The 25661-nt window shown below is 36.1% G+C and overlaps 1 protein-coding gene across 3 annotated transcripts in view; it reads right to left on the minus strand.

Moving 5' to 3' along the window:
• The window catches only part of Pclo (piccolo presynaptic cytomatrix protein), a 298837-nt gene that overhangs the window by 88566 nt on the left and 184610 nt on the right, over positions 1 to 25661 (minus strand). For all 3 annotated transcript variants that reach the window (XM_057758809.1, XM_057758808.1, XM_057758807.1), the window contains exons 7-10: positions 19910 to 22097; positions 14771 to 14907; positions 10389 to 10479; positions 1020 to 1145 (exon numbers count right to left, since the gene is read on the minus strand). In XM_057758809.1, coding sequence (XP_057614792.1) covers positions 1020 to 1145; positions 10389 to 10479; positions 14771 to 14907; positions 19910 to 22097 — 2542 coding nt within the window. The remainder of the gene's footprint in view (positions 1 to 1019; positions 1146 to 10388; positions 10480 to 14770; positions 14908 to 19909; positions 22098 to 25661) is intronic.

Consider the following 25661-nt stretch of genomic DNA (forward strand, 5'->3'; position numbering starts at 1 on the left):
AATACCCAAGACCCATGTGTGTAGGTTCTATCACATTTCACTTAAAATAACAGAGAATCGGTTCTAAAGGAGCTAAAGACTGCAAGCAATAGCAGGAAGAATTTAAATCAAAAGGTGAAACCAAAACACTTTTTCCAAATAAATACTTTACTTAGAATAAAGCAGAAAGGTTATAAATATTTTTGTAATAAACAGATGATTATTATAAAAATATCATTTGAAGCTAGTGAGCTATAAGCATATATAGCTATATATACATATATGAATATATAGCTCATGAGTGTTGCAAGTATATGTTACAGAATTTGTATTCAGAATGGTTACATTATCTCAATTAAAAAACACTATCATAATAAATTGATTTGTAATTTGCTGTGTAAAGATGATGAAATACATGTTATTTTAAATTGTCTACAGGGAGGTGAATAGTATCTAAAAGTAAACAGTACCACAAGTGGATACTGCGGATGTCACTGACCATATAGGCTCTCTCCTTGCTATTGCCACAGGAAAGTGTGCATGCTCCCGTGTACGTTACTAATTCTGGCTGTGCTCCAGGATACATTGTTGACAGAACAGGTGGCAGATGGATATGGCTTGTGAGCCATCTGTAGCCAGAGACCTGACCTTAGCTTCTGCTGAATTTTGTTTTACATTTTCATAGCCGCTTTCAGTCTAATTTTACCTTTTCATCATAAAATATTAAAAATGGATTATTAAAGATTTTAAAACTTACACATCAGTAAAAATCTTGACTAATTGTGTTTTTAAATAAAGCAACCAGCAGCTAATAAACTGACAAAAGAACAATTTGTGCCAAATAAAATTATCTTATTGCGAATACATTTTTTTATTATATCGTAGTACAACATGACCATACCCAAATTTCACCAACATTGATTACAAGATTTTCTGATACAAATGTAAACAAATTTGCATAATAATTTTCATACAAATAAAACAATTTAATATGAGTACATTTATTATATTCTATTTATTACCAAATTTCTAATTCTTACCTTCTATAAGTTTTCCCGTGTGTTCTGCACTTCCACCGGGAAGAATCTTAGCAATATAGGCTCCAATTTCTCCACCATGTCCAGGGATTTCTTTACCACCAACAATTCTAATTCCTAGCCCATTACCTGCATTTAAAAAATAGCGAACTGTTAGTAATAACTAAAGAAGCAACTATCAAAAGTAGGTTACGGAAAAGGTGGATTAAATACCCAGAAGCCAACTCTAAGAGCAGAAACTTGACATCAATAACAAAATTACATTATTCTGATGCCCAAACAGATAATAATACATAAGGTTATTGGCACTTGCGTATAATCTACAGTGATTAGATTATCATTGAATGCTTTCTCAAAGTTTGTTATATTCATTCAAATAGTAAATGTTCCCAAATGAAACCACACACACACACACACACACACACACATATTTAAATTACAAAAGACTATGTTAAGAAAAACTCTAGAGTAAACAATTTAACTATGAAACAAAGAACAATTTACTACCAGAAATATAGTCATGGCTATTGTAAACCGGACAAATATAATCCCAATGCAGATACAACTTCCTGTAGCAATAAGACCATAACCTACGGTTCCTCTTCACTTCCAAATTTAACTCCTCACTGTGATGGAGGAAGGTCATTGGTTAAATAATAAAGAAACTGCTTGGCTCTCATAGGTTAGTACATAGGTGGGTGGAGTAAACAGAACAGAATGCTGGGAGGAAGAGGAAGTGAGCTCAGATGCAGGGCAGCTCCTCTCAGGGCCAGACGAGATGCCATGCAGCTGCTCCCCAGGCCAGACACGATGAAGCTCCGACCCAGGATGGACGTAGGCTAGAATCTTCCCGGTAAGCGCACCTTGGGGTGCTACACAGATTATTAGAAATGGGCTAAATTAATACGTGAGAATTAGCCAAGAAGAGGCTAGAGCTAATGGGCCAAGCAGTGTTTAAAAGTTCCTGTTTTGTGAGTTTGACCCTTATAATAAAGAAAAATATAATTGGTTAAAAAAAAAAAAAGAAAAGAAAAAAAAGAATACAGTTTGTGTGTCGTTATTTTGGGGCATAAGCTAGCTAGGCAACCAGGAGCTGGGGCGGCAGGAACACAGTCCGCAGCTCCCACTACATCATTGAGTATTGTTTGTGGCACAAGAATATTGTTCCAGGTTATGAATAACTTATTCCTGGTTGTTTACTCCATAAGCAGATTGTTCTAGATTACCCATAAATAATTATGATTCTGATAGACATGAACTGTTGCAGCCTAAATTGGTGTGCCGTTCCTACATGAACTAAAACAAGTATGTGTGGTTTTTGTGACAAACATCAAAGGCTTTTGTACAAAATGTAATACAAGAAAGCAGATCTTAATCTCTAATGAAGTCACAATTACCTATTAATTTAACTGAATTTTTATTACTTGATATTGGAAGTACTATTCCCTAAGCTTTTCACTCTCAAAATCCTGCCCCTTTCTCACTTTATTCTTTGAAAGTCACATTTTGGCCAGCATCTGCACAGTTCAAGTGTTACACAACTAATTATACTAAATTAGCGAACCTTTCCGTCACTTCTAAACAAAGGTATATTCTAATATAACACACTCTTCCAATTCCTGTGATAATTATAAACGAACTTCCTTCCTGCTTCCTGTCCTTTTTTCTTCCTTCCCTTCCTTCCTTATTTCCTTCCTGCCTCTCTCCCCTCTTTCTTCATCCTCCTTTCTCTCCCTTCCTTCTCATCCCCTGCTCTTTCTCCCTCACCCCTACCTTTTTGTCTCTTATTATGTGGGATTCAGTGGTTTAAAGGATATCTCCATTCACAACACCACAAATGAGAATGCTTACACCATCTACTCTGTGTCTTAGTGGCTTAGCTACCGAAAGCCGAACAGAACTAAAAAGTGGCTCTAAAATATCCTAACTAATGAAAAACTTACTTTAATACAACATTAAGTGGAATTTCAAAACATAAAATAAATAATATTTTAAATCATATAAATTTATAGTTTACACTTCAGGTTTAGGACTTTAAAATTCAGTCCATAGCCACAGAAATAGTTAACATGAACACAAACTAACCCAGGACTAAGGGGGACTGCCATCCACCAAAGACTACAGTACTAACTTTATACAATTTTTATTATTAGAGGAATCATTAAATAATTCATAGAAGTTTTAGAGAAAGTGAAGAAAGGAAGGAATTCTGCTGCAGGATTCATTTAGAATCTCTGTTCTGTTCTCACAAAGTAGGCATTAACTTTCCTTAAGATTCTAAGAATTCCATCCTGTTCCCAGGAATTTACTGGGTTCGTTTGAAGCAATAGGGCACTGTGACTCTTTTCTCCAGATTTCCGAGTTCTCTGAACACTGCTGTTTCTGGGAGCAAGTGTTATCCAGATACTCGGAACTACTGTTCTGCTACCTCGTGGTTCATTCTGCTGGAGTACAGCGAGGATTATTAGGTCTGCAGCTTTCTTTTTAGGCATACAAAAATGTATTTCAATAGAACACAAGATACTATTGTTTATGAGAGTCTTACATCAGGTCAAATTTCTGTAATTTGATCTTTTGTGTTTTATTTAAATATAGCAACACTGTACAGTCAAAACAAATTCTGTCAGTGACTTAAAATCCCAAGGTACTGTGGTATTTTTAATAGTGTGTCAACATATCTTATAACTGGAGGTTTATTTTTGCTTTTATCTTTTGTTCCATCTTGCTGGGTCATCCCTGTTCATCTGAGGAAGAAAAATAATGTATGCTCTGTTTTTTTGTTTGTGAGGGTCTTTAGGTTTTTTATGTTTAATTGCTGTTTTTGTCCTGTATTTCCTTGGTGGTCATGTTTCTAGTTATTCTGACATTAAAAATGACACATTGAAGTCTTTGACTATTTATTAATTCTGACAATGATTATTTCATATACTTAAGGGCTCTGATTTTTAGCCCAAACATGTTTATGATAATTACATATTCTTGGTGAATTCTCTCACTATATATACAGATTTTGCTTTGTGTTATTTATTATTAATTACTTTTGCCATCTTTTGGTTACTATATGAACTTTTTGCAATCCTTTTATTTTCAACTTAGTTGGGTCTTTGGAGCTAATCTAAACACTTAGAAAGCACATTAGCAAATACTCTTTGCTAATGGTGTCTGATTGGTAAGTTTAATCTATTTACTGTCAAGGAAATAGCCTTTAAAAGAATCATATTGTCACTTTGTTGTTTGTTTTCTGCATACTTTATAGGTTTTGACTATTGCTTCCTGTATTTTTACTTTAGTTCATGTTTATTTTATGACAGTGACATAATTTGATTTATTTTTATTTCTACTTATCTATATTCTACTGATATTTCCTTTGTGTTTATTATGAGAGTTTTATATTTGAACCTACTATTAAAACTGTCAAATTTCAAATGATGCCAATTTATCTTCAGTTACAATGCAAACTCTATGCTCTCTGTTATAACTCACTATCACAAATTATAGCTATATGTATTATATGTCCAACAACATCAATTCATAATGATTTCATGCCCTTGTCCTTTACATCTAATAGAAAATAAAAAATACTACCACAAATCATATAAAGAAAACTTTTGAATGCTGAAATATTATATAGAGAGCTATAAAACAAAAACTTCTCTTAATGAGTGAACTATAAACTAAAAAAATTATAAATTATTGACAACTTCAGCATTTGGAAGTTGAGTAAATCATACATCAAAGAGAGAAGTATACATTCTGGAGAAATTACTGGCCTAAGAGGAAGAACAGCGGAACTCTACTTTGCCTTTCTGGACTACTTCTGTACCAAGCTCAGCTGTCACGTGACTTTAATGGGGCAGAATGAGCCATAAAAACCAGAGGCATTGTTGCTATGGAATGGAGCAAGTAGGAAATCTGAAGATTCTCTAGGTATTAAGTTAGGCCACTTATAACTAGATCAGTCATAGTTAACAAACTCTCTCCATGCTTTTGGGTAAATGGAGTCTTGGAATATAGAAAGCATAGACCAGGCAGAGTATAAGCCATCTTGAATATCTAGTCTGAAGAATATAACCCAGATATATAAACACAGGTAAGAAACCAGAAAATTTAAAACTTACTTGAGCAATTTCTCCCCAATTTATAAACCAATGTGTTTTTTTACATCCTTAGAGGTAGCTGAAAGTCACTTGAGGTGAACTTGTGGCCCATCACCGGCAATTTAGATAGAACTCTTAGACAAATATAAATATAAGGCTATTCAAAGATATTACATGAAAATATATACATAGAACAATCGTGGAACGTGACATTAAAATACTTAACAAACAAGCTAAATCATGACATATAAAATAATCACACATTATAACAAATGGAAATTATTCTATGAATGCCATGTATTTTATAATCCAGAAATCAATTAATATGTGTCTTATTGATAGCAAAGAACAAAGAACACATGATTGCCTTACTACACCTAGTCAATGTCTTGGGCAAAATGCTAAATACATTCATAATAAAGACCTTAAACTAAACTAGAAGTGAAGACGCAGGTATGATTCATATAGGTATGATATGTTCCTATTGTCCTAGTACAATAGGGACAGGAGACCATCCTCCAACTAACCAGTGAGTTCAAGGCAAGCCGTAGTTACATAAGACCCTCTCTCATCCAACACAAGACAAAACGACAGAAAAACAAACAATAGGAAACAAACAAACAAAAAATCCCAAGGTTAAAATAGGAAGATGCTTGTACATTTCCTATTTGTAACATTGTCATTGTGAAAGAAGAAATGTTTTCCTTAAATGTCAGGGTAGAACAAGGATGCCTGTCCTAACTACTGTATGCAGGATTACACAGAAAATTCTACATAGCAATACCAAACACTGAACATGCAAATTGAAATAGGAATAGTAAATACTTTATTGGCAGATGGCATAACTTTGCATGTATGAAATCATGAGTATTAGATTAAAATTGTAAGAAGAGTAAATGTGTGAGGCCATAAGCTAGAGGTTAACATGCAAATATCAATTTCTACATCATGTCAACAGATTTTCAAAATCACAATTAAGAACACTCTTCACAATTAGCTCAAATAAAATAAAACTAGTTAAACCCATTTAGTAGGATAAATGCTAATTTTATAGATGAGAAATAAAAATAATAGTGAGAAGTTGTAGAGGAAATCTAAATAAATGAGATGCTGCATATTCACGGACTGGAAATTTCTGTGTTTTGAGGAAGCAGTTTTATGTTTGATCTGTGCTTTCAGCACAACCCCTATCACACCGAGCAGAAATCTGTGACGTAGGATGTCAAGTCCTTTGGGCATAAGTTAATGAGTGGTATAGCTGTGTCAAATGGGAGATTTATTTTTAGCTTTTTGAGAATTTTCAATACTGATTTCTATAGTAGCTGCCACAGTTTTCAATATTTAGGATTACACATATACACATATATTCATATATTTATATATGCAAGTACATAATATTATATATGCACACTATAATATATGTACAGAAAAGTGTATATGGTTGTAATAGCAACTGATGAAAAGAGAAGGCATGGATTTAAATGACGGTAGGGAAAGATATATGGAAGGGTTTGGAGGGAGGAAAGGAAAGGGAGCAATGTAATGAATTATAAGCTCAAAAAACACAGATGGACGAAAAACAAACCAGAAATAAATGCAAGAAGATACATACTCTACAAAGATGTTGAGATTTAACATATAAAAACTTTTACAACTTAGGTGACAAACAACCCAATAAGAAACAGCATGCTTGGTCCTCAGTTCACCAGGGCTTCTTAGTGGTCACCTAACCAGGTCCTCTGTGTGGATGGTCAAGTCACCATGGCCTCTGTGTGGACAGTCACCTGACCAGGCCTTCTGTGTGGACAGTCACCTCACCATGGACTCTGTGTGGACAGTCACCTCATCATGGCCTCTGTGTAGACGGTCACCTGACCAGGCCCTCTGTGTGGATAGTCACCTCACCAGGGCCTCTGTGTGGACGGTCACCTGAACAGGTTCTCTGTGTGAACAGTCTCCTCACCAGGGCCTCTGTGTGGACAGTCCACCTGACCAGGACCTCTGTGTGGATGGTCACCTGACCATGGCCTCTGTGTGGACAGTCACCTGACCATGGCCTCTGTGTGGACGGTCACCTCACCAGGGCCTCTGTGTGGACGGTCAGCTTACCAGGGCCTCTGTGTGGACGGTCAGCTTACCAGGGCCTCTGTGTGGACAGTCACCTCCTATGACAACTGTCAGCAAGGACAATGACAAGGGAACCTATCATTGATTGAGGGAATAAGACAAGATCGATATGAGAAATGATTATATAGATAGTTTCTTAAGAAAAAATTTCAGAGACTGTGCCTTTTCCCTCTACATGGGCTCTTATCTGCTCTTCAGGTGCATGTCATAACCACTCAGAAGAACAGAGGCCCCTGATGAACCAAAAGCTATTCTAGCTGCAACTCTCATGGAGACTCCCTGCTGAACCAGAGGTCAAACTGGCCAGCAGAAATACAGACAACAAAGACCAGAGGCCAATCAGGAAACAGAAACAAGGAACAAAACACACATCCAACAAACACAAACTCAGAAATCAGCACCTACATCAGTATTCATCCCAAGCCCAGAAATCTAGATTCTAATGTAAGAACACACTCAACAACAGCTAGGTCATTATGGCACCACCAGAGCCCAGATATCCTACTACAGCAATCCACGAATATTCCAACACAGCTGAAGCACAAGAAAATAGCCTTAAAACCAACTTTAGGAAGCCAGACAGTACTTGAGAGGGACAACTGGAATGGGGGTGGGTGGGCATTTCACTAAACACAACTGGCAAAAAAAAAAAGTCAGTGAAAATATTACTAAGGACATTCTGCTATACTTGCAGACCAGAGTCTAGCATAGTTGTCATCAGAGAGGCTTCATCTAGCAACTGATGGGGGGCAGATACAGAGATGCACAGCCAAATGTTATGCAGAGCTCAAGGAATCCTGCAGCAGAAGATGAGGACAGACTGTAGGAAACAGAGCGGTCAATGATACTACAAGAACACAGTCCACAGAATCAATTAACCTGGGCTCATAGGGGCTCACAGAGACTGAACCGATAACCAGGAATCCTGCATGGGCCTTATCTTGGTCTTCTGCATATATGGCTGAGTACCTCGTTGGTCTTATGGGTCTCCTAACAGTGGGAGTGGGCTGTCTCAGACTCTTTTGCCTGCTCTCGGGACCCTTTTCCTCTTACCGTATTGCCTGGTCCAGGCTGGATATGCTTATGCCATGTTTGGTTGATATCCCTGATAGCCCATTTATGAAGAGAAATGGAGGAACAACAGTTCTTGGGGAGAAGGGATTTGAGGGAAGAACTGAGAGAAGAGGAGATGGGGGACACTTCTGTTGGGATGTAAAATATTAGAGAAGAATGAATAAAAAAGCTGAACAGAAAGTGTACAGGGTAGCTGTACATCCAGAAAACTATGCAGCAGAATTAACATAGATATATACTAAAACTTATGTTTAAATATTTTTAAAACCTAAGAGAAAACCCAATAAATTAAATGAAATGTAAAGCATTAAAAGAATGGAATATATTTAGCAACAGAGAGGAACATACGACTGATGTATATTTAACAAAGAGTAATCTAAAACTTCGAAAAGTGAAAATTCAGGTACTAAAATATATTATTATTTGATTCTGTTCACAAGTAATGCTTTTAAAAGGTAAGCTGACAGAGTCAGACAATAAACATGGACTTTCTCATGACTGGGCAACTGACATAAGAAGTTTAGATGAGCAATTTCTAGGAAAATTTATGATAGCAGAAAATTTGAAAACAGAACTGTGGTCATACAATTCTGTAAGTTTATTAAAACTATTGACCTGAACATTAATAAAGGATATTTGTAATATTTAAACTATACCTTGATGAAACAATAATGGTAATTATGATGATGATTATAATTAATAATAATATAATAAAATACACATTTGAAATTTCAACTCAGATCCATTGCCTCTTAAATGCATTTTATAAGAATGAATTGATGGAAAACAGAGCACTTGGGATTTAAATATTTTCCTTGTATTTTTAATCTGAATAACAATATATACATAAAATTGAAGTATCTTTCTTTGGTACAAGCAAAAATACCCATCTTAACAGGGACACAATACTAGATTTCTAAGTGATGTGTATCTATGGCAACAGAGAGCAGACCATCCCTCAGTGCACAACCATGCTTCCAAATCCCCAACACAATTGCAGCTGAGGAGACAATTGCCTTCCCAAGTCATCATGGAAACAAACAAAGTGAACGAAGTGTGTACAATTTGATCTAACTCTTGTACAAAGAGCACAACAATGTCTTTAAAATTTTACCAGGATTTCCTGTTTATATGGAGTGGACTTGAAATGCAAGTAGTGCACAGTAATTGAGAAAGAATACAAAAAATAACCAGGGTATATTTCATCAACTTGAAAATTTATTTTATCTCACACTTCAAATAATGAAAATCTCATTTGTAATGTAAAGGTTTAATAAATTTTAAGCATTTCTGGATCAGGAAATACAAAGAAATATAAAAACAAGTATGCTGGAAGTGACGTAGGAACCATGACAATGAAATAAAAGGTGAGATCTAGATTGTATCTTGACGCAATAGATAAAATAATTGATTAGTGAAGAAAACTCAAAATCTGAGTAAGACTTACAGCTGTCTTAGTAATATGTATCCATGCTGATTTCCTTTGTTTGATGCTAGATATATGTCAACATTAGGAAAACTGGGCAAAAAAGAGACATTGCTTTTTGAGCCATTTTCTTGAGTCCAAAATTATTCCAAATAAGAAGCTTACAAAGTCTATTATCAGCTTTGATCTATAAATAGACACAAGCAATCTGATGGCTTAGCATGATTGTCAGTGTTCACCTTGGACAAGTACAGAAAAATCTGATCCTAAGATCCCTAAGCCTCTATTTTCTCTATAAAGTCAGGAAATGGAAAGCCATTGCATTCAAGAGAGCAAACCACACCATAATGCGGTGACCATGATACTTCCTGAAGCAGTAATTATGAGCACTGCCAAATCACACACTGTTAGTAATGCAGAAAAAATGAACATAGAATCTGTACCACTCTAGTGACTCTTCATGCACAAACCATGTCATTAATGCCTTTTGTATTCAAATGAATAGTCTGCTATTTTTGGAAATGTGCTATAAAACAGATATAAATGGTTGCTTTCTAAAATTTAACAAGTCATTCAAGCCAAAAAATAAATACATATGTCAATATGACATTAGAATTGGCAATGACCAGAGAGTTCAGTTTGCTTTACCTGAAACTGTGTGATCCTTGGAGTCTCTGGCTATTTTTATTCTTGCATGAGGAAAGATGTAGTGCATCATCTTGCCATTCATTTGCAGAATCTAGGCCATACAAGGGATTCGGTAAAAATAAGTTATAAAAACCCTTGAAATACATTATGCAGAAGTACACTTGTTCAGTTCAAAGCATACCAATTAAATCAATGAGAATATACCAGATGATTCTTGACTGATGGCAACTGAAGACTTTACACTCACACTGCATACTGCTTAAGTTAGTTTCTGAGTTCACTATGGTGTTTCATTTATAACTCATCTCTCCTGAAGACTGACTTGTCTTATTTGGGAAATCAATGAGCATGTATATCTATTTTTGAAGGATGTTTCAGACTACAGTGATATGTACTTATTACTGATGACAATGAATACTTTATATTTGAGAAATTCCAGCTCTTGATTTCACACTTGAAAGTCAGGAAATGGAAAGGTATTGTTAACTTTAAGTAATTAAATGAAACTAGTGGAGAAATCTCAGAGACTATCCCTCCCTTCCTGTCAGATCCCTGACACCACACCTGGGTCTGTGATACATTTAAGGTGCTGGAATTTATTGGGAAATTTTTCTGAGGAGATCTACGACATCCATGTTCAGAATAGTTCTGTTGGAATGAATAAAGACTTTGTTCATGCAAATGCTCCCTGGTTCTGTCCTTATATTGGAAAGTCATGTGACTGATGAAGAGATTTCTTGTTACTACAGGAGCTCCTGAAGCAGGGGCAGCAGTGAAGTTGCTGTTGCGTCTGTGGTTCCCAAACCATCACACGACTGGACTTTCCTTTTAAATGTTTTTAGATTTAACTGTTTGCTTTAAAATTTATTTTGTGTGTCTTTTACGTCACCTATCTTTTTAAAAAAAGATTTATTTATTTATTATATATACAACATTCTGCCTCCAGAAGAGGGTGCCGGATCTCATTACAGATGGTTGTGAGTCACCATGTGGTTGCTGGGAATTGAACTCAGGACCTCTGGAAGAGCAGCCAGTGCTCTTATCCTCTGAGCCATCTCTCCAGTCCCCATGTCATCTATCTTGATCCCATTCATTACCCATCCTTTCACATCCAACCTCAGCTCCTGCACCCCTAACAAAATAAAAAAAAAAAATTAAGAGGAAAAGGAGAAAAATAGAGAAAGGGAAAAAATTTAAAATTTCATCATGGAAGCTGTAATTTGACACAGTGAGTCACAGTAAAATCCCTTTATCCATTTATCTTTACTTGCAAGTGTTCGTTGCAAAGAGTCAATTGAGGCCTCTGGTTTCTACCACACTGTCAATGCTGGGCACTCACTGGGACTCCTCTTAGGTATCCTGTTGTTGAGATTATTCCTTAAAATTAGTGTATGCCACCTCAACCTTATTTCGGTGATTTTATGACTTTATAAAGATTTAATGAAAAGTTAAGGCATTTATTCAAAAATAAACTAAGGTGACACTATTTTGTATTTAGGGTTTTTTTTTTTCTGTTTTCTATGTTTATTCTCTAGATAAAATGTCACAATGCATAAAGTGCAGTTCTCAAGAACAGGCAGGGTTTTGGTGTGTTCATGAGAGTTTTATCAGTGAATTATTATCACATTTTAACTGGTATCTGTGATGTTGGGATACTGAACATTTCCATGGTTGTTTCCTTATAATATCTCCACACAATTGCACAAATTCTAAGACTTTGCAACCAGCATCATGAGTTCGCTTAGTAAAATATTAAACTTTTATAGTCATAATTGTTATATACGAGTCAATAGAGAGCAGAATCACAATTGCAGGCAAATATTGACAGAGCCTCTAAAAAATAGGCTTCCAGGGCAGCTGTTTGTTGTTCTTGTATCACTATTATCAATGGCATGGCCAGGGAAACCGGAGGGTAGTGATACACCAAGGTGCTGGACTCTGCCACCACCATCTTCTGATGATTCTACATCATCAAGATTGCCACCTGCATAGATACCAGAAAATGCATTGTTCTTTCCTAACCACACATAATTTTATGGGATGAGTCTACATATTTATGAAGTAATTAAATTTGCATTAGTATAATTTTTATTTACATGTCCACTTTGAATAGCATAAATGCTTGCTATAGGGAACAGATGTCTGCCTGTTTCCCCACACTGTACTGGACACTGCATACCTACATGTCAGGGTATGTAGGGCAGACAGTTCCTGTGTTGTATCATAATCAAAGACATAAGACATGGTTACACCAAAGCATTAGGAAAAGAGACTTTCTCCGGCTTTGTAGCAAGATAGCACTGGTAGTTTCATAGATGTCCTATGACATAAGGGGGCTTACTGATGACAATCTGAATGACCAGTATGTTTAGCAAAGTGACCGGAGTCTAGAGAGAGAAAACAGAGTGTATGGTCCCTTCAGAAGAGGTTAATATACCTAAGGCAGGAGCTCCACAGGGTTTGCCAAAGACATGAGCTTTACTGGGACAGTGGGGAATATTGTTAGAGACAACAAATGGTGACTTATTTTAACAACCATCATCAAAGAACATCAATCCTCTTTATATAGAAAAACCTTAAAAATAAATAGGATTGCATGATCTGTTTGTTTCACAAAGAACATTTAGATTTTCCTTGAATAGTACAAATATTAAAATGTACATATTTGGAAGGAAACAAATGCTGCATTGGTAAATTTGTAGTTAATATGATTATAAATCTAATACTTTTTTTTTTTACAGAAATAGTACTGCATGTATGTAGGGTTTTATATGCAAATTTTTATAGAAGAAATTTTGAATTAGTCAGTTGGATTTTATCCTCTTTCCCCCAGAGCATTTTGTGAGAATAAATTGATGTTGTGTATGTTTCAAGTAATAGCATCTTTGTTTATTGGTATCAAGAGCTCAGTATTACCTTTTATTACCAGACATGCAAAGAAGAAAATAAAATGAGAATGCTTCTAGACCAAAATAAAGTTCTTGATTTAAAGGAGAAAACAGTATTTGAAGACAAACATCAATGCAGGAAAGCATGAACTTTTAACATGTAATTAAACTTTGAATGCTATATATTTAAGGCACATGTTATCTCCTATATAGAATCCACTTAGAAAATGTATAAAGAAAAGCAAAGAAATTATTAACATAAAAATCAGTATGTCTGCTACTTGTTGAAGGAGAGGCTGTGATTCACAAGGGGAGTGCAGGTTTCTGTGGCAAGCCATGCTCTCTGTCTCAGCTATTGGGGTACAGTAGCTTATAACTTTATGATTTCATCATTACATAATGTTTTATAGTTTAATTGATACTAATTCAAATTCATTTTTGCAAATGTAAGACTTCTATCAGCAATAAATTACATTATGATTGTTATGTTCATTTAACATGGATCCTCACTCTTCTGTTTGTTGAACTAGCTAGAATTTTATGAAACGATCTTCAATAAACCTCTTCTTTATTTTCTTACATTACACCAGTCTGTAAATACATATTTAAAATGGTACTATGTCCTCAAAGTTACTCAGCTACACATATCAGTATCAGAAAACTAAACACAAAATGTCATTTGTAATACATGTATTTTGTCTATCTAAATAGAATAGAGCAGAATTTTCCAATTCATTGGAATAGATACAGATTACCTCCATGTATTCTCAGGCAACATTATGTAACAATTTAAAGAACTCTTGAGTATTCATAGAAGAGTGTTTGATTGCAAGGGGAATTTAGATTTGTGGTTTCTATAGCAGCTGTTATGATTTTCTTAAAATATTTAACATTCCATTGACTTTGTCCAGGCTTGTAGAGAGCACTAAGCTACAGAGACCCAGAAGGGCAATAAGTGATAACTATATTGGTTTCATTATTGTGGACATTCCTAGCCAGATCTTTATGATGAGAATCAAAGCATAACTATAAATACAATGTTAAGAGTAACAAAAAATACAATTCAATATAATGATATATTAAGATATAAAAGACCCAAAAGTATGTAAAGATTTAGTCAATATTGTCCTAAACAACAATATGTTAAAAACAAGAAAAGAAAATCTTTACATTATTTTTATCACACATATGTATATTGCACAATGTTCTTGCAATCTCTTTAGGTAGCTCCATGTATTTTCTTTTCATTCATTACCAGAGATGGTATATCCATAAAATAATCATCTACTGCATGAATGAATCATTTAAGTTGTCTGGGAGAAACATCACAATGTGCAACAAACTGATAAAACAAAGTACTATTTTCATTAAATTACCAAAAAGGAAACACTCTTGAACTTGACTGATATATATTTTGGTTAACAGACTCGCCTATTTTAGGATTTTGACTCTTGTTGTTAACAATTCCAGGAGATTGTAAATCTGTTCACTTACCTGCTCTTGATGTTGACTGAGGGGTCTAGAGTGAACCAATCTTTCTGGCAATTTCCGGTCCAGACCATGGCTATTTTCCAAGCGAGACTCCCTGGGTTTATCAAACCAATCCGTTTCCTCCCGACGCAAGTGGTAGGCTTTGGAGACCAAGGAAACATCATACATTGCGACTGCAACTGATACAGGTGATAGAGGGAAGCAAGTGTCTGCAGTATTAGCATGCACTGGGCTTGTGGAGCACAGCATGCATTTCAGACAGAACCTGCGTCAGAACTAGACACGTTCCCAACAGTATCTACAAAGTTTCGGGAAACAGAACAATCTAAAGAAAAAGAGGCACACATATGCACAACATCTCATAGTAAATAAAACAATACAAAGTTACATTTATAAGTCAGTATAAATGAAATTTAGATGTCAATAAAAAACAAAAGTATATGAGTATAATTTCATTCAACTGAAGTCCATCAGTCCCTACAGAGATACCTTACCCTGCAACCCACCGTGCATGACCAGATGTCAACAGGAAATGCACAGTGTGCATATGCAAGTGTCTATTAACTTTCCACTTTTGTGTAAGTCAAGCAGCAGCATATGGCTTCTGGCAGCAACACTCAGTGAATATATTTTTGAAAAATATGACATTTCTTTGACGATCATAAGTGAACAAAAGCATTTAAAGCTAAGATACTCTATGTGTTATTGTGAGAAACATGTGTACTACAAGAAGTTTAGAGCTTAATAATAAAAATATATCTAAAATACATATATATGAGGATCTTTAATATAAATAAAATTCTGATTATCTGAATTTTAGCACTGACTTAGAAATTTGACAACTACTTTTTACTAACTTACCACTGTGATAAAACTTGATAGTATATTTTGAAATTTTAATCACATTTAAAGCATTCAAATATAAATTTAAAAATTTCACCTAGTTAAATCAGAACTTTCCAAGTTTCTTTAGCATATTGCAAAGTGACAATTATATTGGACGGCTAACACTGAATAGGCATAGCATATATTACTTCTTGGCATTCCTTGCCTATATTCTTGCTCCCCTCAGCAATTAAAAGCCTTTGGAAACAATGTATTGCTGCTTCTCAAGTGACAATGAAATGACCTGTTCCCTTGCTCAACCTGGTACATGATGCTTTCGATATTATTTTCTTTAAATGGCAGCTTCTAAAATGCCACAGACTGAGCTCTCTTGTCCATGTTGTTGAAGGTGGCTCTGTCTACTTTAAAAATCTCTCCAGAGACTGCCATTTCCAGCATTTATTGGCTGGTAGAACAAGACAGCCAGTGTGTGCATCTCTGTTCAGCTGCACATCTGTAGCCTTGCACACCAGCGATCCTCAGCCACACCACCTCTCCCAAGTACACATGGAATGGTGAGTGGCATAGCATGGTTCCACCAATTTTAGAGTTGATGCCTGGGTTGTGGCTACATATACTCTTGACTGATTTTCCCATTAGACTAGCAGCCGCTTGAAAAGAAAATTTATAATTCTTTTGTTATTTTGTCCTCTTTTAATTTTCTCCTCCAACTTATTGGAGTATAGTGTTTAATAAAATTTTATAGAATGAGTGAAACATAGACTTATTTGTCATCATTAAAAGAAAGAAGTTAAATATCATAGTTATGATAGTTTTAGATAAATAACTTCTCTTTATAACTTTTATAGATATCCAATATTCTTTTCATAATCTACTTGATAATTATTGTTCTAAACCACAGTAGTAATTTGAAGCTGAGTGAATAAATTTACAAAATTATTCTGTATAACAAATGCTTGATAAATTAAACAATAAACCAGAGAGTCATCAGTCAGTGAACTTACTAGATTATCGTTAACTTCACTTAGGAGAAAATAATTTTGTATAGGTATTAAATATATTTACCATTCAGTTTTAAGGGTTTGATTTTTCCCAAATAAAGGATGGGCAGTGATGGTGGTACATGCCTTTAATCCCAGCACCCGGGAGGCAGAGTAAGGTGGAACTCTGTGAGTTTCAGACCAGCTGAGTCTATAAGAGCTAGTTCCAGGACACCTAGGCTTGTCACACAGAGAAACCCTGACTCGAAAAACCAAAAATAAATAAGATAAAATATAATAAAAATATTGTAAAAATTTATCATGTTTTCATCATGTGGTTATTCTGAATAATACAGGCTTCCATTTGAACATGTAACTTCCCTAATTGCATTTTAAATACAACCGTTTAAATGTGTTTTAGGGGTCTCTGGATTTTACAGATATGACAGAACCTCAACCTGATCCAATTTTTCATCAATTTATCTCCAATTCTGATAATTTATTTTTGATTTTTGTTATTTCTAATAACAGTCTCATATGTAACTGAGCAAAAAAGGTATCTGCCGCCTTTTATGGGACTACAGAATCAACCTAAGCCACCAGACAGAGCGACTCTGCTCCTGTGTCACATCTGTCTTCCTCATGGAGCACCAGGTATGCTGAGTCAGCTGCTCCTAATTGCTTGGGTTTGATCTGCTGCGGTGGAACTATATTACAAATAAATCTTAGAAAATGTAAAATGTATGCTCCATGCTGATTCAAGTAATTTTATTTGTTTTCCTATCACTACAAAAACTTCAAGTATTTGCATGATATACAAACAATGAAAACATAACATTTTACTTTGCACGTATTTTAAAGATATCCAGTATAATGCAATAACAAAGTTACTAATGAGAGTCAATTTGTTATAGCCTTTCCCCTAGTTATGCATTGATGTTCTTTATGAATGAATTTTGTCTGCTTCATTTTAAAATGTATTTTAGTTCTCAAATTTCCATCCAATTGTACATTTTTTTTTTTTGCTTTGGCACAATCTTTATTTGCCTCAAAACTGTATAGGATGTGTGCTATCTTCTCATGTTATCAGCAAACAAAAGTTTAATACGTATGGAATCAAATAAATGTCACATTTTGGGCTAGTTACAAACATTCACATGTCCAACATCAAGTTACAAATCTACCACATTTCTGAGGAATAATACTATTTGTCAAATTCTTTCCAGATAATTGTCACCTTTGTGTACATATCTTTTAGGTATTGAGTTGCTCCATAATTCCAAGAGAGTTTGTTTTATTTTTATGAATAAGGCATCAATGGCTTCTCATTCCTTTTCACAGTCATTCCACATGTGTACAATGGGAATAAGATGTATACTAAAATAACAACTGTTTACACATACTGTCATAATGTCAGGTAATAACTGGATTATTTCAAATACTGGCCTAGGACAGACAGAAATGGTTTACTAAAATAATAAACTGTCAATAAAAATGGTCAACCAATCAGCCTGTAATGAGAAAAACCAGGTTTGAAAGAAACTTGGTGATCAGAGCTTCATAAACAACATAAATGGTTTTTACCTCAGGCCCACAGACCCCCCTCCTCAGTTCAGCCCACAGTATCTAAAATCAAATCTGAGTCTACATCAGAATAAAAGAAATTCTTCATAAAAACATGATTTGATGTGAGTTTTTACTGAGAAAGATTCAAATGGGAGAATATTTGCTGTGGGATGTCTTTCTATACACTCTGAATATATGTTGCTCTCATTGGTTGATAAACAAAGCTGCTTTGGCCTATGGCAAGGCAGAATAGAGCCAGGCAGGAAATCCAGACAGAGATAGAGGAGAGGAAGGCTGGAGTCTGGGGAGGCCAGTCAGCCTGCCTCTGAGGGAGCAAGACATGCAGAATATGAGCTACCAAGCCATGAATTGTGTGGCAGATAAATGATATTGTTTAATTTAATTGTAAGTGTTCCATTGGCCAAACATTTATAAATAATATTAAGCCTCTGGGTCAGGAACTGGTGGGCAGGAAAGAAACCTCTGATTACAAATATTCATATCATTTTAGTACTTTTTAGTATCCAAATGAAGTGATATTTGCATTTGTTTAGACATGGTTTATTTCCAGGGTTTCAGCCCCATATCTATTCAAACATAAACCAATATACAAGATGGGTGTAGTGGCTCATGTCTTTGATACAAGCATTTCTGGGCTTGAAATTGGGGATTACCATTAATTCAGCTAGTGTGACCTGAATAGTGAGTTCCAGGCCTGTGTGAGCTACAGAATAGGATCTATCTTTAAAAAAAAAAAAACTTAATAAAAATGTTAGATAAATAATTTGATAATTAGATAAATCAAATTATTTATCTAACATTGTAGGCTTTACATAATAATTTAAGATCTCTATATTTCTCTATATATTTCTATAAGAATTTCCAAATTAAAACAACTCTAGTGTCATATGTACTTGTTCAACTTGTTCAAAAAAGTAGCAAGACACTATTGGACAAAAAGGAAAAGCAATGAAATGCCAAAGGGTTGCAGGAAGGATTAGATGCCAGGGCACAACAGGAAGGCCTAGACTCTAGACAGGTACATCTGCAAAAGCAGTGTAATTTTTTTCAGTTTTAAATAGAATTTTTATATAAAAATTCCATACTAAAATTATTTTTAATATCATGATTAGAGTTAAAATTTCTAATGCATAACAGTAAATGTACAAATTTGTCAGCAATAATCTTCATAATAAAGGAAGATGAAACACATCTATTTAATGAGAATGATAAAATTTTGTGTTATGCTAACATCAAGCAGTTGCAAAAGCTCTCTGCAAGAGAAACATAACCTATGATGTTCAAACACTCATCTCCATTACAAAGTGGAACCAAATATTACTCAATGGCTCTAATTCTTAGTGGTTTTATTAAAATTTATTAAATATGTCAAAATATAGTTTTAAAGTGCAAAGAACCATACAATGAAAATCTTCCCAGTTATGTATATTAAGGATGACCATATTTTATTGATATAATTATGTAATACTTGTTTAAAAAAATCAGACACAAAACAAATCAAGCCAACAGTTATGAAACAGAAGAAAACAACGAACTTAAAATAATCAAGGAGAACCATGCCACCAAATCTACACACAAGAAGTACACATACAGGAAATAAAACTGAAATAAACATGCACAAGTTGCACCAAGAAAGATGGACTACATCCTCGAAGAAAGAAAATTAAACATGCAGAGAGATACACGTTGGAGTTTGGAGAGTAACAGGGTAGGCTGAGGCCCCATTTACCTTCGCTGTCAGACATAGCGTGTTGGGAATCATCCATGATGAACGCTATGTCACGGTCATACCCTCTTGTCCGTGACTCTTCTCTCATGTGTTGCTGAACTTCGGGCAGTGAATGACTTGATCCAAACTGATCCCTGGTGTCTGCAGATATGGGGGGCAGCGGTCCAGCGGCAGCCCTGGCCATTCCCATTGGTTGGCCAACAGGACTGAGTGGACTTTCTTCTTCTGAGTTCTGAGCCACAATTGGTATTCTTCCTCGGCTCTGGCTGATTGGTAAACTGGTGGGCTTAGTTCTGGAAGAAGATGATGAGTGGCCAAAGGAGACATCGAGAGCTTCGGCCTCTTGAGCTTTCAGTCTCAACGATGAGCTGGAAGAATCCCTCTTGATTGATAAATCAAGCCCATAGACAGAAGAAGGTCTGGAGGAAGGCCTGGACCTGCTTCCACTGCTGTATGGTTTATCTGCTTCATCCTGAAGAGCTGACCTGATGGTATTTCCTAATGTGCCCAGTCCTGACCCAAGTGATGAGCCCATGAATTTTTGTTGATCTGTAATATTTTTTCTGAGACCAAATGTGATATCGTCTTGAAGAAGCCTTGCCCTAGAAGAAATACCACCAATAGATGAAGTGCTAGAACTCATATAACTTGGATAGTCGGGTTCAAGATCTCTGCTTTCTTGAATAGGTGAAAACTTCGACATTTTAGGGTCAATTAACGATTTCTTATGCTTTGATTGCTTTTGGTAGAGTATGGCTGCTGGTAATTGTTTGGCTGCTTGCTTTTCAAGGGTGAGTCTACTGATGCTATACTTCTCAGACTTGGGAAAATGTCTATAGCTAGTGTCGGCATGGTAATAATGTGAAAGACCAGCAAGGTGATCGAGGCTCTCCGTGCCTCTGCGGAATTCTTGCTTAATTTGGTGTTTCAGAAGCTTTAACTCATAAGGATCCTCCATCGGGTCCTCCTCTGCCTTCACATAGCTGTGCAGTCTGGAGGAAGTCTGCAAAGGCGCTAGGAAATCGGTCACTTCCTGAGACCTGCGGGTCTCGGTGGTTCTAAGGAGACGGTCTGTTTTGGACAGATCTTTCTCATGGAGGCTAAATGCTGTGCTTAGTGCAGCTGTTCCTTTGGTAATCTCTCCAATGTCATCGATTAGGACGTAATTCCTTGAAGTGTGGTGGTCCATATCTGCATAGAAGGAGTCTGCAGATATGCTTGATATTGGACTGCTCACCATGCTGCTTCTTTCTTCCAGGCCTATTCTCAAATCTAAGCTATTGTACTTACTCCCGAGGTGGGAAACAGCGTACGTATTATCGGTCGAAACAGGAGCAATCATCAGGGGCTGGTTGCGAATCACTTCATAGTTGGACGTTATCTTGGGTTCCAAATACAATGTTGTTTGCCGAGGCTTCTGCTGTATCACCATCATCTGGGACGGTAACTGATAAGACGGTTGTGGGCTTGGAGTGGGCTGAGCTTGGGGTGTGAAGGACATGGTTGCCACCGCTTGGAAGGTTGGTTGAGTCTGATAAGGTGAGACTTGCTGATGGTACAACGTCTGCTGTTGAAAATGAGATTGTTGAGTATACGGGGTGGGTGCTTGGGTGGGAAGAGCCGGCGAGGAGTACTGGTATTGTGTGTAAGGACTCGTCGGAGGAACCAGTTGAGCTTCCGTTTGGGTTTGGGGTGGTATGAACTGGCTGAATTCAGTTTGGGGAGCTGTCCTCGGCCGCTCAATGCCGTGCTGACTTTCTATTCGGCTTGGTCTGGTGCTGCTGACCTCACTGTCGGACATGTAATCCCGGTCCTCGGCTACCCCCTGCAGGTAGGCACGCTCTCTCTTTTCTCGCTCCTTCAGCAATGCTTCTTTTCTCCTGTTAATCCCCATCTCTAAATACCGTAGCTTGGCATCAATCTCCTTTTCTTCTTCATCAAGTTCTGCTTGCTTCTTTCTAAGCTTGGCAGATTCCCTTTCTACGAGGTCGAGCTCTCGGTCTATGTCCTGGAGAATCTTGGCTCGAGCCATGGTGTTAGTTCTGCACATTCTTCTCCTGGACGCAGTGCCCATTGTACTGTAAGCGGACTGTGTTCCCGTAGATGCCTCCTCGGGAGGGGGGTTTGGCAGTGTTCTCTTGACTTTTTTCTGGGTTCCTGAGGCCGTCATGGTTTGAGAACCTTTAGTCTACAATCAAGTAAACAAAACATTGCATTTTACTATCAAATCAGAAAATAAAGGCCAGAAGTAAACTATATAAACTCTACTCGAATAACTGAGTTCACGTACACTGTGGTATTATAGCATAGTAAAATTAAAATTTCACCCATATTTCAAAAGTTGATCGCAAATAAAATCGGTGAAAAATTTTCTTTGTTAATTAGTTTTTTATAATCATAATGTCTGCAACATTTCAGGGGAGTATTTAACTCAGGGCAAACTCTTATTTTATGCTAGCTGACATTTTAGTTTTGCTTCTAGAAGAACTCTTTGCACACTCATTTTCAATCCAACTTATTAAATATCAGGTTGTTTATTTAATAGATGCTCACTGTAATTGTGTTGCTTGTCTGAAATGCAATATACATTTGTTGGAGATGTTTGTCTTCCCTGTTTTCCATTGCAGCTATCTTGCAATTTTCAGTGTCTCCATGATTATTTGGATTCCCACACCCTTACATTTTGCTATTCTTTAGCAACTCTACTTTCTTCTGAGTGTTTTTACAAATTTGTAAGGGCAAAGATAATTTACTTCATAAAAGATTATTGCAGCTAGTTTCAGTCAAGTAAAACAATAACTGTTTTTTTTTTTTTTTTTGTTGTTGTTGTTCGTTTTTTTTAGACAGGGTTTCTCTGTAGCTTTGGAGTCTGTCCTGGAAACTATCTCTTGTAGACCAGACTGACTTCGAAATCACAGAGATCTGCCCGCCACTGCCTCCACTCCTGAGTGCTGGGATTAAAGGCGTGTGCAACCAAGCTGCTAATAATGGCCTTTTAAAACAGCATGTGAAGTACTTCTTGTTTATTCCACTAATTTGACATATACTTGCCTTTTAATGGGCAGAAGTCTTGAGAGTCATAAAATCAGAATAGCTAGAGACACGAGAGATCATTTATAGCTAAACACGCTGATGTTCTCAAAGCTGTCTGTGTGTCAGTAGCATGCTAAAGTTGGAGCCTAGTCTTCTCTGTACTTATCCATGTTTTTTAGAAAATATCATATTCCTTTCTCTTTAGCAATCCAAAGAAATAATTCCTACCTACCCTTCGGTCATCACACATATATGACGAAAAAGGGTGATATTTGCCTATATGAGTTTTGGAAATAGAATCTCATTTCCTTATTGTTCCTTATTATGTTATTATAACAACATTATTCCTTATTAATCAGATCATATTTGTGTAGGCCTCCACACTTTTGTTACTTTCAAACATCCTTTCATAGTTCACTTTCTTCATGTTTCTCATCTGCTCTCCTGCATAGATTTTATGAAATATGGATAAGGCACATTTCCAAAGCAGCTGTTGCACACATTACTAATCCTTACCCTCATTCTGTCCATTTTATATGCACAATTAATTCAGGAAGTTGATATGAAAGTCAAACGAGACAGCTGTTTTAGTACTATAGGTATCCATTAACTACTATTTCAAAAATATTATTCCTTCTGGACTTTGCAGCTTCCTGATAAATTTGCATTTAATATATTTTAGACTGCTACGTTGTCAAAGAATGCCTCACTGTTGCTTAGCCTGACTACACAGCAGGTCATGAGTGTGGAAACTCACTTGCCAACGCATTAGCTGGTGTGAGGTAGGGTGTGCAATGGGGGAGATTTTAGTCTCTCAGGTCAAGAGAGACTATCATGATAAGTGATGCTATTTTGGGGAAGATTTATTTTATGTGCATGTGTGAGTGCTTACATGTATGGGTACTATGTGCATGCCTGGTGCCCACAGGGCCCAGAAGTATGAATGCCAGATCTAAAGTTAACTTTCATAAATTCTAAAGCTATTCAAATCCCTTATTAAATGACAACAAACTGTCTCTATAGGAGTGTACCTTGACAGCACAGGATTTGTCCTTATCTTCCAGTTAGGTGTTTATAGCTTTCCGTGGTAAAATAAAAACAGTGAAACAAACTATGCTTTAAAGTATGCATTGACCACATTTTATTTCTGTAGGTACCCATTAACTATTATTTCAAAAGAACAACAAAAAAAAATCAAGAAGAATTATGACTGAGATAACTGTCACAAACAAATAGCACAACAAAGCAAATGCAATCTCACATTTAATTTCTAGATTTATAATTTTAAAAAGTAAATGGTATAAAAGTTAGTAAATCAAGACATTTCTCAATCAAGTCCATTCATTCATTCATTCATTCATTCATTCATTCATCCATCCATTTAGGGGAAAGAGTTAGTTATCAATGTGCTGACTTGACATAAATGTAATGGTCAGTATAGTTCTCATTCTTTTATCCACTGGGATATTAAGATATAAGTTGTATTTTAAATGTTTTATGAAGACTTCTACAAACATGAGTATATTTCCCTTCAAGTAAGTAACAATTGAGTCTAATGTTCTGATTCTAGGCTGCCATATTCTAATATATCAGATAGCAATAATCTTAATCTTGTTTTCAAGACAGCAGGTCATAATCTGAATGTATTAGGTTAGGGGAGGTGAGCACTGAAGGCTTTACTGTCTAACAAGGAATGACAGAAGTTTCCTGGAACTACTTTTTCTAGTATACTGGTTTTGCAGCACTGAGTAAGAGTGAGTCATCTCTTCTACCTTGTAGACAGACAAAAGCAGTGGATAGGTCAGTGTTTATCCACTTTTCATTCCTTAAACAAAAGATTGGATTATCTGCTTTGAATATAACTACCTTCAGTGTGTAATCTGAAAAGAACTGACGGTCATTTGCAACCATAGCCTTGACAAGGACTTCTTGAGCTCTTCACCACTGTCATGTTCTTTATAAAACACGGTTACCACTGATGACATTGAAATTGTTGGGAGAATAAAGAGTAAGTCATGTAGGAAAGTTACACTGGGGATGAAAATGAGAGATCATCTTGAAAAGAGACAGGATCATGAACTCCATCCAGGGCACAAAATCATGTGGGTGAGACAGTTCAATGAGTGGAGGAATTGAAGGTGGAAGAAACATTGTGCTAAGTGAATCAGTCCTGTCTGTTCAGCTTTAGGTTTATTTTAGAAAATATGGAGTTTCAGTGTTAAGATATCTGTTTGTTTTTCAGCAGGAATAAGAATGTCCATTAAATTTTAAATAGATTCATTACATTGTCAATATCTGAGAAACTAAGGTTTTGAGGTACAGCTTTGAGTTAGTGCTATAAAGAAGACTGTTCTACCTTACACCCACTGAGATGCCATTCTAGGGTAGGGAAAACATAACCATGGCCAGTTGTACAAAGGCCAGAAGGCCATAGACTTTTAAACAATGAAAGAAGATGTGGGGGAGAGTAAAAAGGTCTTCATGATAAGCTGCAAAGCCAGTCCTTGGTGATGTCCTTTAATCTCAGCACTTGGGAGACAGAGGCAGGCGGATCTCTGTGAGTTCGAAGCCAGCCTGGTCTACAAGAGCTAGTTCTAGGACAGGTCTCCAAAGCTACAGAGAAACCCTGTCTTGAAAAAACAAACAAAAAAAGTAAATACAAATCAGGTTACAGGGCAGAGGAGAAGCATTGCTGTGCAAAGTATTTGAGGGTCTGAAC

This window comes from Chionomys nivalis, chromosome 26 (assembly GCF_950005125.1).
Source record: "Chionomys nivalis chromosome 26, mChiNiv1.1, whole genome shotgun sequence".
Lineage (NCBI taxonomy): Eukaryota > Metazoa > Chordata > Mammalia > Rodentia > Cricetidae > Chionomys > Chionomys nivalis.